Here is a 12,934-nt window from a genome sequence, read left to right as displayed (position 1 = left end):
GGTGTGTACTTACTGCTTTTCACAGTAGAAACCACAAGTTCATTGGAAACATGGAAAAACTTTTTCAATGTTTGGATCCTCAGACTTTTGAAAATCCATCAAGACGTGCAGAATCTTTGTCATTAAATGACCCCCGTCTCTTCTCCAAGTCGGCTGTGACAGAGTTGAGAGCGTCGGGTAGAGGCTGGAACGGGGGTCGGCGTGAAGTCTTTGAGCTTCCCTCGGTCCCGGGGTGTGGTCCTCTGCTGGTCTTTAGCCTGCTTCCTCTTGTTGGCTCCTCTTCTGCGCCGCGGACGAGGAACCCCGTTCCTCCCCTGTGCTCCAGTTTTTAAGCCCTCTCAACCCAGGGCGGTCTACGGGGCAGGGCTGCGATACTTTAGAACCTTCCCACTGCGTCTCACTGTCTGTGGAAAGTCCCTACCTTCCCCAACTCTCTTATGACTCATTCATACCTCGTTACCACATCCACGGTGCTTCCCTTGTTTTCCGTTGACCATCTGTTTCTGATTCTGCCGCGCCCTCGCTCAGGAATGACTCATTCCTCAATGTTTCTCCTAAGTAATTTTTGTCTTACAAAACATAATCAATGTTTTACTTTGTCGACATTTTACTTCAGTATGTTTCTTCCTCACTCATTATCTTTAATCTTTAATAATCAMTKMTTATTATACAACAATCAAGTTGTTCAAACCTCAATTTCCATAATGTATTATAACATTCAGCTGATTAAAAGTACAGAACATATATTTTTGATTATACATTACAGACATTCCTTCATTGACATGTGTATTATTATTTTAAACTTGTTACAAACCATAATCATCATTAAATCATTATACAAGGTTTACTGTTATTTCTCAGGCCTTTATTCCGTTTTCTGCGTGTACCTGGACAGATCTCACATGCTTATACCAGGTTTCATGACACAAGGCAAGTAAGAAATAACTACAAAAAAATATTCTCTATTTATTTAAGAACCCCAAAGGGGAATATAAAAAACATCTCAAAGTTTCTGTGTATCTATTTAGCCTATGGAGTACTCTAACACTTTGAATACTCTGATATTTGGACTTTTTGAGGTTATAAACATATACAGTTTAATGTACAGAAATGTGTTGATGTGTTAGAAGCATATTATGTTGCCTAATTAAAGGAGGGTGGAAAGAGAAGCCAACATATTTGTAGAGGCATAAATGTATCTTTATGCTGCATGTGCATGCAGATATCAGGGTATGTGTAATTATATGTATATATGTGTAGACATGTATATGAATTTACATGTGTATTTTTAAACCTTTATTTTACCAAGATAAAAATCCATTGAGATTAAAAAAATTTTTTCAAGGCCAACAAAGTGCGGTATGTGGGCTTATAACTATATGTATGTCCATTAATATGTGTATTTATTTTAGCTGAACAATGGGCAGAGGGATAAGCTTTGCACTCCATTTTGAACATGCCAGCTATCTTCTTTGGTTGCAGTGAATAGTTATTGTGCCTCCTTATTTGATATTGTGAAATGTATGTTATGTTATAATAAGTGGGAAGCTAGGTACCAGTAGTTTTGAAATAAAATTTTAAACAATCACAATGATCATCCTTAAATATTCTTTCAAGCAAACGCATCAAAGTTGAAGGAAAATTTAAGAATCCAAATACAATGGATGGATGCTTTCTCACTTCTGTTTAGGTGGAATCTGTAGTTTCTGCTGATTTGTTTTACCCAAGCTCAGAGGTGCTCTGCTGGATTGAGCTCTGGTGACTGTGGAGTCATTAGAGCACAATGAACTCCATGTTGGAGATGAGCTGAACTTTGTGACATGGAAGCAGCGTGTCCATGTTCAGATGGGATGGAAACGGCCAGCAATTTTACTAAAGTAGTCTGTGTTGTTGAAACAATACTCAGTTGACACCATTTTCTCCTCACCATGACGTCACCAGCAGCCTGGGATACTGATGGAACACAGGATGGATCTATGCCATTAAGTTCTGATCATGATTCAGGGACCAGGCAACATCTCCCCAAGGTTTCTGTTCAGTTTTAGTGAGTCTTTGTGACATGTAGTTTCAGTTTCCTGCTCCGAGTGGAATGACACCAGGATGGCGTCTTCTGCTGCTGTAGTGCTCATTCAGAACTTCACATTAACCTTCACCTTGTCTAGATACCACAATGCATTGAGTTGCTGTCAAGCAATTGGTTGATTCATAATCTGTTGTGACAATCAGCCAAACTTCTAAACTTAAAACTTCTGATGAGTGTATAAATATTTCTGGTATGCACAAACTTCTCAAAATGAAGAATGGCTTTGTTCCTTCATTTAAAAAAAGTGTCAAAAAATTATTTAAATCAATTAGTGGAAAAATCTTTGGTATGACAACAATCAAACCCTTCTAGCTGCTGAGCAGCCTTTGGCATGTTTCCACTGGTTTCTCAATGTTTGGTGCCGAGCTCAAAGTCTTTAGAGATGGAAGAACTCTGTGTTTGGTTCCCACATATTCTCTGATTAGTCACAGCTCTGGCTTGAAAACTTTGAAATGTCATCAATATCTACTTCTAGTCAGAAGAAACATGTAAAAAAAAAAACTGACCACAGAGGTATGAATAATGATGGACTTTATTATTCTACAGCCGGGGTGTCAAACTCCAGTCCTCAACAGCCGCTGTCCTGCAGTTTTTAGATGTGCCACAGGTACAAAACACTGGAATGAAATTACTTAATTACCTCCTAGTGTAAATAAGTTCTCCAGAGCCTTGTTAATGACCTAATTATTCTGTTCAGGTGTGGGGCATCATAGGCAGATTTAAAAGTTTCAGGACAGTGGCCCTCCAGGAATGGAGTTTGACACATGTGTTCTAGAGAATAAAGTGCAATAATTAATCCTTTGTAATTATTGTCATTAATTTGGTTTAAACTGCCACAGAACTTAGATGGTCTACGTAGACCACTACTGCCTGTTCCTGGAGATTGTACACAGATCAAAGACCATACTGGAAGCCCTCTTCTGCACCTAGCAGTCAGTTATGCCTTAAATTATTTGAATTCTAAATGTGTATGCTTTACCTGATACTATGTTTAAATTAATCACCATTTCAATTTGATTGAGGTCTGCGTCTTTCTGTCCCTGCTATGCTGAAACAATTGACTTTCAGTGTACTGCATACCCTAACCCAGGGGTGTCAAACTCTAGTCCTGAAGGGCCGCTGTCCTGCAGTTTTTAGATGTGCCACAGGTACAAAACACCTGAATCAAATTGCTTAATTACCTCCTTCTTGTGTAGGTAAGTTCTCCAGAGCCTTGCTAATGACCTAATTATTCTATTCAGGTGTGGTGAAGCAGAGGCACATCTAAAAGTTGCAGGACACCGGCCCTCGAGGACTGGAGTTTGACACCCCTGCCCTAACCCTAACCCCATACTGCATGGGGAGATTCACCAAAACAACCTTCCCTTATGCTGTTAACTGCACCGCAGATGAAGCGCGGTCTGAAACCAGGAGCTGCACAGACAGAAAGATGAAGCTGCCCTCTGAAGAAATCAAAGATAACTCAGAGAATTTTTGCAAAAATATTCCAACCTCAAGAGAGGTGAGGTACTGTGTGATACTGAACCAGGTGGGATCGTTTTTATTATTGTGAGTCATGGTCTAAAAAGCAGTCCAGTGGGATTTGACCGGGCCAGATTTTTGGACAGCTTTCAGTGGAGGCTTTTCCACACAGGGTTTTGGGAAAAGCTCCAAGCGCTTGACACAGTTAAATATGGTGTGAAACATCCATCCATCTTCTTCCGCTTGTCTGGGGTCGGGTCGTGGGGTAAGCAGCCTAAGTAGGGAGGCCCAGACTTCCCTCTCCCCAGCCACTTGTTCCAGCTCCTCCGGGGGAACCCCAAGGCGTTCCCAGGCCAGCTGAGAAGGAGCAGCGGCTCTACTCTGAGTCCCTCCCGGATGACCCTCACTCTATCTCTCTAATGGAGATGGGGTGAGAAAACTCATTTCGGCCACTTTTATCCGTGACCTCATTCTTTCGGTCATGACCATTGATGAGGGTAAGAATGTAGATCGACGTTGGTTCTTTATTCTAGCCAACACAGTCAGTAACAGATACTGGTTATTTACTATAAGGCATTTGGTGACATATCAGCTCAGTAGCTAAGGAATGTTGAGGAACTGATCGCTCAATGACAACAATTGGTGTCAGATTAATAGGACTGTTTATTTGTGAGAAATATGAGTGATTCGTGAATTAATTATATGCCAGACTGATTGAAAATATGGCCAATAAACACTACAAAAAATGTCATGGTGGGTATTAAAGCATTACTTCATGTCTTAAAGTAAACAATTATTCCTTTGATAAATAATTCTTTACTCTGAATATACCAGGGAAAATAGTCTTTTGCCAACATCATTATCTTTATTTTAACATCCAATTTGCTATTAGAAATAAATAATTTCCACATGAGATGTTAAGTCTATAGGAGGGAAATCTGCACTGTGAGGAAAAATGTCTGATGCACATTCAAGGAAGTGATCACTTTTTTGAAGATCCCAGAATGGCAGCAGGACAGCTCTTCAGTATTCAGACAAACTGCCAACATTAAGCTAGGAAATGAGTCTCACTCTGTTCAGGAATTAAGCAGAGGAGTGAAGTGGACTCACTCCAAGTTCAGACAGGCACCATTAGCCCACAGGCTAATGGTGCAGCGGTCACTTCGGCCTGACGGGACCGATCTAAACGGACAATTTTTTATTGAGTCTAAATCAGAATATACTTCAGCAGTTTCATGTTCAAGTTGACATGACTTCCACCCCTGGCTTTCTGTTAGCAAGCAAAGAAAAGTGCAAGTTAGAGTCTCTCAGGTCAGGGTTAACCTAACCCTGACCCTGACAGTGAGGGAGGATGAGGAGTCTGGGGTACAGAAGGGGAGGGGTGGCTTTATGTGTGTCAGGAAGTCAACCAGTGAAGCATCCACTGATGAAACAAAGATTCATACGTTCACCATCAGTCACCAGTATTTCTGTCAGAGAGTCAAAGCTGTGTCTTTGTGGTGAGTCAGTAGCATCCCACTGTCCCCTCAGGATAAGAGAGGACAGGCGTTGTTGATGATGATGAGAGCAGGACTGGCTGTTTGCTGACTTGATTCACACAGTGTGCTGTGTTCAGCTGGCTTAGCAAAAACCAGTGGAGTGTTCAGGTTGTAGACACCAGCGCGAAAGAAGCAGGCCTGCAGAGTGAGGCGCACCACCTCCTGGCACCCCAACTGCAGCTTGTACTGCGTCTGACCCACCCAAGCAAACGAGGAATGGACCTCCAGAGACTCGGAGCTGGAAACCACACAGAATGACAGGAAGTGAAATCATTATGATCCCTGAAAATGAGCCATGATGAACTAGCTTCCCTAGTTCATCATGGCTGTAGACATCTTTACAGTCACACACCAGTCTTTAAATGTTAGCATACAATAGTGTAGATCAGTGTTTCTCAACCTTTTTCAGCCCAGCGCCCCCCCAGCCTTTATCCAGGTCCCTCTCCGCCCCCCAACAAAGAATTTGCAGGCTACTTTGCCTGACTATTATTTTATCATTAATATTACTATCACTATTGTAGATGTTTTAATTGTTATACTTGTTTCTGTATTTATCATCAAAAATAATTTCCCAGAGAACAAAAAAGTCATGGGAATAGAAATTATTTTCACAGGCGTCTACAAAAAATTTAATGAACATTCAAGTTAAAATTGGTAGGTCTAACAGCAGCCAATCAGAGTGGAAAAAATATTCTTATTTTGTGCCATTTTCTAGTTAAATATTCCACAAAATGACCAGATAAAAGATGAACAACATGCCAGTTTAAACTGTGAACTACTTGCAAAACGACTGAGCTCTGGAACATTAAAACATGGACAGAACTGTAACTACATTAATCATAGTTGTTGTTCTATTCAGTGTTTCTGTGAGTTTCTGGTGGTGCAGCTCTGTGCTGCCTTCAGGAGAATGGGACATCAGAGTATCATCCATAAAACTTCACCCACATGGCATTTATTGTGCAAACCAGAGTTTTCAGTGGAAAAACAAAAGTTCCAGGTCCTTTTAATGCCAAACAAATATGAGACAGAAACATGGATTATATCTTTATATAGACCCGTCTATTGATTATAGATTAATAGTTTTACTGGACAGAAATTACAAAGAACAAATCTGGTTCTTATTCAAATCCTAATGAGTCAAATTGAAAGTGTCATGGAGTCATCAGCCTCATGACATTAACACTGACATGAAAAATAATATTGAAGAAATTAATATATCAAATCTAGTTAAAAACATAAATAAGTGATCAGTTCTAAACTGTTATGGTCTGTAAGATATATTTATTCTCAGTACTAGATATGGTCTCAACAAACCCATGACATTTCAACAATATTTTACCTTTTATCTGGAAATAGTGTGTTTATTCTTGCCATACAGTCTCTGTATTAATTATTGCTCTAAAGGTCTTGCCATACTAGTTTATTCCTCTGTATTTACTTTAGTTTCTCAGTTTATTCTTGCATTTTGTTCTTCATTCATTTCCATTTAGTTTCATTTGATTAGTATTATCCTATTGCTATGTGCACTTTAGATTCTGTCCTGTTGCTTCATTTATTTTATCGTTTATTGACACTTCATCAGTAATCTTCACTCATCACCTGCTGTGCCGCCTAATCGTCATGTGTTTCACATCATGTGTTGATTTTTTCACTGTTTAGCGTCGGAATTATGTGAATTATGCCATAATTCACATCTAGTTCGTCGCTCCGTTTATGTCCCGCTTCTCCTGTTTCAGAGTTTTGTGCAATGTCCGCGTCTTTTTTTTTTAACCCCTAAGGTGCAGGGCGGTCGGGAAGAGTATCGATGGGGAAAAGGCAGACTGACATAAACCTTTTAAAACAACTGAAACAATTTCTGCATTCTGATTATTGAAATTTAAAAGTGCTGTGTTGTTCTATCACCCCGTTTCATACCGGACCACTTACAGCACCGTGTTAACGCTATAAAATGAAGGCTCTCTATCGTGGTATCACCCATGGAGGGATTTCTTTATTTAAATGGGTTCATTTTTCAGAGGGATACAGTGAGGGTATCGTGATTTTAGCTACCAGTAGCAGAAGAACAGAGCTGCGCCAAGAAGCTAACAGACACTGAATAGAAGAAGAGCTGCCATCGATACAGTTGCAGCCAAGCATGTTTTAATGTTACACAATACAGTTTTACCAAGTTTCTCAAAGTCTAAACTGGTATTGTTGTGCATTTAAGGTGTAAAAACTTTACCTTTGACCAAGAAGGTAAAGTTTTTACACCTTAAATGCACAACAATACCAGTTGTGTTTGGTCACGCCCCCCAAAGGCATCCCAGGCCCCCCTTTTGTAAAAATGTTCGCCAGCGCCCCCTGTCGTCCTCTGTACGCCCCCTGGGGGGCGGTACCACCCACGTTGAGAACCGCTAGTGTAGTGTGACTAATGTAATTGCCTTAATTTCTTTTTACTACAATCCCTTTGGAAAATTGTAGTATGACAGTCTGATGATGAGGATGCAAAGTGCCGTTTAAAACATTCTTCATTTGATTCAAAATATTTTATGGAATTTTACATATAGTTTTGACCTTTTGCCCATTAACTGACAATGAAAAGAAATAAAGTCATACAAGAAAAGCAATAAGATACAACGTTATAATTGAGGCTGCAAGGAGCATTTGTGGCTCTTGCAGATCAGCGCCGCTCCGGCCCAGCGGCGGCCAGAGCAGCTGCTGTACCACCACCCTGTCAGCATCGTTGACACTCTTGCATTGCTCCCGCACCAGTACCACTATGTGGTGCATTTGGCAAATCTTCCAAATTGCCTTCAGTTAATTTCAGTACAAGTCCCACAATACATCTTAAAAGTTTTGTTGAAGGCTGGCCTTCCAGACAGTTGTTATTGTCATTTCCCGTTTTGTGGCAAAAGTTCGGTGAGGACTTCCTGTAGTCTTAGGAACACATCATGGTTGGTTAGCAATGCTTATTGGTTTTAATTGTACATCATATACAAGAAGGTCAAGCGATTCCATAATCTTCAGTGTTTTCTCTCAGTGGCCAGGGTTTTAGTGACATCATCATTAATGTTGTCCACACAGGTGCTTCCTGTTGATGCACAAAAAGTCTGGTGCAGATTGGATGATTTGTCCTGGAGATATAACTGTTCCAATAACGTAACAGTTATATCTCCAGGACAATAACCAGTTTCAAAGTCAGGATCCTGGAGTCATCAGAAGTAGGACGGCCTGTTTCTTCCCACCCAAGTCATTTTAAATGTACCCACCACAGGGTTTTTAAGACCTAACAGGAAATGACCGTTCTTTATTGGTCACATTTAATGACCAATAAAGAATGGTCATTTTTTTACTCGTCATAAAAATAATGGATTTACATTATTTAAATCCATTATTTTTAATGGATTTAAAAATAATGGATTTAAATATTTTTAAATATTTATAAAATATTCTATAAGCAGATCCTTGAAATGCATAATACCACATTAGTGCCATCACTGAGAACCTGGATCTATTGTAAATCTCATTGTCTATAGAGTGAAAACATGTGAATGGAAATACAGTCTATTAAAAGATTGTGAGCATTATTCACTTTTTAAAATCTTGCCATTATTTTGAACACAATTTTATATTCCAGTTGAACCTGATTCAAGCTGGTTTTTATGTGTTGGAAACATACCTGCTGCTTCTGTGTCGCAGGTCAATGATGACATCAATCTGAACCAAGGAGCAGTTGGACAGAGTCAGAGTTACTGGGACTAAGCAAAGGCTAAGGGCAGAAAGAGACAAACAAACACTTTTACACAACACTACAATAATACAGTTGTATCTGGAAAGTAATAGTGGTGCTGCTTTGATCTGATTAACACCCGAGTGTGGTTAAACAACTCAAATGTCTCTCGGTCGTCTCATCATACTGAAGCCTCAGTTTCCCATCTAGCTGTTTTCTGTCCATTCACCAATAAGAGTGGCCAAAACATGATGAGTAAAAACTCCATATATGACCTGCTTAAAATAAAAATGTTGGTTTAACAACTAAAAGCTGTGGGTACAGTAATCTTTATGTTTATTCTAACGCATATCACAGCGTAAAACAATTAAATTAAGCATGTGGTTATGGCATAAGCAAGACACATGCAGTTTTGCTCTAAACGTAACTAGAGGTTTCTGAAACATTGTATCCAGAAATTGTGTTTTTGACCTTCGGCCAGTGACACACGACGCATTACCTCCCGCACAGTCTGTGAGACAAGGTAGTCAATTGCGGAGCTCTATGTGGAGGTGACGGCCTGTCTAAAGAAAGACGACAGAATCAAAGAGGATCTGATGGAAGCAGCAAAAGGCCCGTCTTCCTCCGCTGGCCAAGCTTCTCTCACTTCCGCATGCCGGTATGGTCAGCATCTTTCCGGATTTCCCCCTCTACGCCCGTCTCGGGCTGTCAGGACGCTCCTCAGATGCAAGAGATTTCTTGATGATTTCAAGTAGCGTCTTCCCCCTTTCTCTCGCCCGACTGGGATTTCTCCATCTCCCGCTCCCTCTCTGGCAAGCGGACACGTGATCCCACTGTTTCAACCCGCACCGCCTTTCTTCGCCTCAGCTCCTTCACCAGTGCCACGCTATGGATCAGCAATGCCTACGGTTTCCCTCTCCTGCATGGCCACTGTCAGTCCGCTCAGCAACACCTCTGGTTTTCCCTCACTACGCCCGTTTCAGGCCACCAGGGTAAGACGTAGCATTCTCATGTCTCATTCAAGTCTCGCAATACTTCATAACGCATAACGCAGACACCTGTCATTAGTTTATCCCCTCCCGAACACGTTGACCGTATATTCATGCGCCACTCGAGTTCTAATGTCTACGGACTTTTACCCAAACATCGACTAAGTTAAATTATCGTCACTTTTTTCTCCGAGGCGCCTTTAAACATAACATTAGTTCAGTAGGTGACCGCTGTTGCATAAGAGCCACAAGGCGTATGTTAGAATCCAGACAGTCATGGAGGGATATCTAATGCATAAATAGCAGACGCACGTGCATTCAACTGCAGAGAGCAGCGCAGCCCATCTTTAACAGGTCGTTTGGTCACCGCAGTTATCTATCTACTTCACATTAGTTATTTCTCGCAAGTCAACGCACCTGAGCTATATTATAACTCATGCTACCCAGGCCCGGCAGCAAGGGCGGACATCTGGGTGCATTACCGGCTTCAGTTAATCGTGTCCCGGCTGTCTGCAAGCCCCGTGTTTTACCTACATGGCCAATTCTTTGATAGTCCTGCACCGACTTGGCACCGGAATTTCCCCCACTTCCCTTATCGTGTCGTCTGCAACCTCGTTCCGCAATTAAAACAGTTTTATGTGCCGTTAACGCATCGTAATCTATTTTTCAAACCGCCTACAAACGCAACGTGAGCCCGGAGACGTTCACACCATTGCTTGTTAACAAGACGCCCGTGGCTACTGTCATTGTGTATGTTCAGCTACATGGATTCATTCTGCCTGTTGAAGATTCTAGGTTGTAATATATTTTTGGAAAATCTCTGGCTCTATCTTCTGCTCACGGATCCCAGGTTCTCCCGGCGGGCCGAAGTGAAACCACACAGAAAACGATCGTAGACGTCACAGAATTATTGACTTTAATCCAAAAGAAAACATGAAATTACACCCGAAACTGCAGAACAGAGACGTGCATTAATTTACTTGAGACAAATGGAAAGAAGGAAGAAGAAGGCAAATATGCGCTTAGACGTCTTTGGAGAATTGCAAGAGCCAATCCGAGTAGTTACTCCCGTGTACAAGGTTTTATAGTAAAGGCGTATTCTAGTCTTCTATTTCTTCAAATAAGGCGTATCCTTGCTCATCCATCCAGGAGCTGTCTCTGACCCTCTTTAAAGTTAGTCACTCCCTGCACTTTGTTTTCAAGATCAAGCACCAATTGTCACTTTTATCTTAAAGCGGAAGCAGAACCTCTCCTCTACTGGCCAGGATTCCTGCTGTTTCATGGCTTTTCACAGTTCGTGTGAAGCTGGAACTTCTGATGGTTTCCCACACAAAGGGCAGTTCAAAAGATCTTAGCAAACAATCTGCTGGTAACATAAAGGTTAATAGGATAAGTTATTAATCTGACAACTATAATTCGGCTTTCCAATAAAGACATGGCAAGTTTTAAAACTAGCATATTTTAAATTTATTTCTTATCATGACCTAAACAACCGATTCAATCAGTTAATCTCGTCTGGAGCAGGGGTTCGCGTCTCGGCTAGCCTTCACATATCAGCGGCTTGAGGCATGAATTATCATTTACCTAATTGTGGACTTTTGYYCCGTTGCGAYGGYGATRCGTGCAGTAGAGKGGCTTGCCAACGTAACATGAAGTTGGCTAATAATTCCTCTTTGGTTCGGTTGAGCCCGTCCAGCGCTTTTTCCAATTATAATCAGCCTTAAATTCCTATTGATGAGGGTATTTCTCCAATCATTGTTCCATAAAAAAAATAAATAAAAAAATTGCTCAGTGTCCATTTACTACTTATCAAAAGCAACCTTAAATAGAAACTGGTTTAGTCTCAATGTAAAACATGTTTTTAGCATCCGATTTATAGGAACTTTTTCCAGACACACAATGTATAGTGGTGTTTCATATTTCATTCCGGTAGCACAGCACAGTACAGAACAATCCAGAGGATTTAAATGGCCTGGCAGTCACTATTCCAGCAGGTGATCAACAAGTGATTCTTTTCGTAGCTTAAGCTTTAGATTTTTCTTAGTCGTTTCAACTTCAGGATATTCCCGGTCTACTTGCTTCACCGCTATCAACCGATCTATCCCATATTCAGATGTGTTCAGTTCAAGTCCCATTGGTCGCTTCTCAGTTCTTTTCTCAAGATCTCCCGAAATCAGCAGATTATTTCCCAGGCCGTCCTGCCACTTTCAAGTTACGCAGTTAGTTCTCTTGCTTACCCTGGTCCCACACTCAAATGTGCTCATTCCAGTCTCACTTCTAGGCCAATAGACATTAGACACTTACCAGTCATTCTCGTGGGTCTGTCACTAYGGCAATCAGCACTTGCAGGTATCCTAAAGCTCACAGCCCCATCTAGAGTCTGAACTCCCAACCCCACTGCCGGGTCCAGTGGAGTTCAATCRCATGGCACGTCTCAACACGTCAAAGCTTTTCGACGAGTCTAAGATGGCATTTCCTTTCCATTTCCCATTTTAAATTCAGCCCGTCGGGCATGGCCCTTTTTGGGGGGGATCTCCTATAGTTGGTTCAGCTTCACCTTCWACAGCTCAAGTTTCCAGCTTTTACAAAATTGTTCCCTGGCCGTAACCTGTTTCCTGAGTGGCTATCTCCGCAAGCAATCCCAAATTGTCGCTCTCATCAGTCGTGTGTTACCATAAAGCTGAACCTTCATCACTCCGTTTCATGTCATCAACCGACTTTAATCTTATCTCTGCTCGTTTCACCCCTGATCATTTTGACTCTATTGTTGATGAGCCGTCTCTCTCCACCTCTGCTCAGTTCAGTTCAGCTATTAGATGGAATCGCTCATTTTATGTTTAATCTCAGGTCTTGCTCTGTAATTTTATTTTCCATATGTCCCGTTTCTTTTATCCTCATTTCGAATCTTAGTTTCTCTTTATGCTCATCCATAGCTTTAGTTTATGTTCAACCYGTCTCCGAGCACTCCCTCGACGTTATGTCAGCACTCCTGTCTTTTTCAGTATTCTCTTCATATGATTATGTATCTCTTCCCTGTGTCCATAGCTCACTCTGTGCCAGACGAGCACTCCGCATTTCGCTGGTGGTGGTTGGTCTACCTTGTCCAAAGTGTAAACTTATCACGTGATTGTCCCTTCTGTGTCCTCCCATGCTG

At 41.3% G+C, this 12,934-nt stretch overlaps 1 protein-coding gene across 1 annotated transcript in view; it reads right to left on the bottom strand.

Moving 5' to 3' along the window:
• Positions 1-4,048: 4,048 nt before the first annotated feature.
• The window catches only part of trappc8 (trafficking protein particle complex subunit 8), a 49,869-nt gene continuing 40,983 nt past the window's right edge, over positions 4,049-12,934 (bottom strand). Inside the window, exons 28-29 of the mRNA XM_008408154.2 lie at positions 8,741-8,830; positions 4,049-5,320 (exon numbers count right to left, since the gene is read on the bottom strand). Of these exons, the coding sequence (XP_008406376.1) occupies positions 5,071-5,320; positions 8,741-8,830 (340 nt within the window). The 3' untranslated portion in view covers positions 4,049-5,070. The remainder of the gene's footprint in view (positions 5,321-8,740; positions 8,831-12,934) is intronic.

The sequence above is a fragment of the Poecilia reticulata genome, linkage group LG4 (assembly GCF_000633615.1).
Source record: "Poecilia reticulata strain Guanapo linkage group LG4, Guppy_female_1.0+MT, whole genome shotgun sequence".
NCBI lineage: Eukaryota > Metazoa > Chordata > Actinopteri > Cyprinodontiformes > Poeciliidae > Poecilia > Poecilia reticulata.
This window is presented reverse-complemented; position numbering and strand designations above follow the sequence as displayed.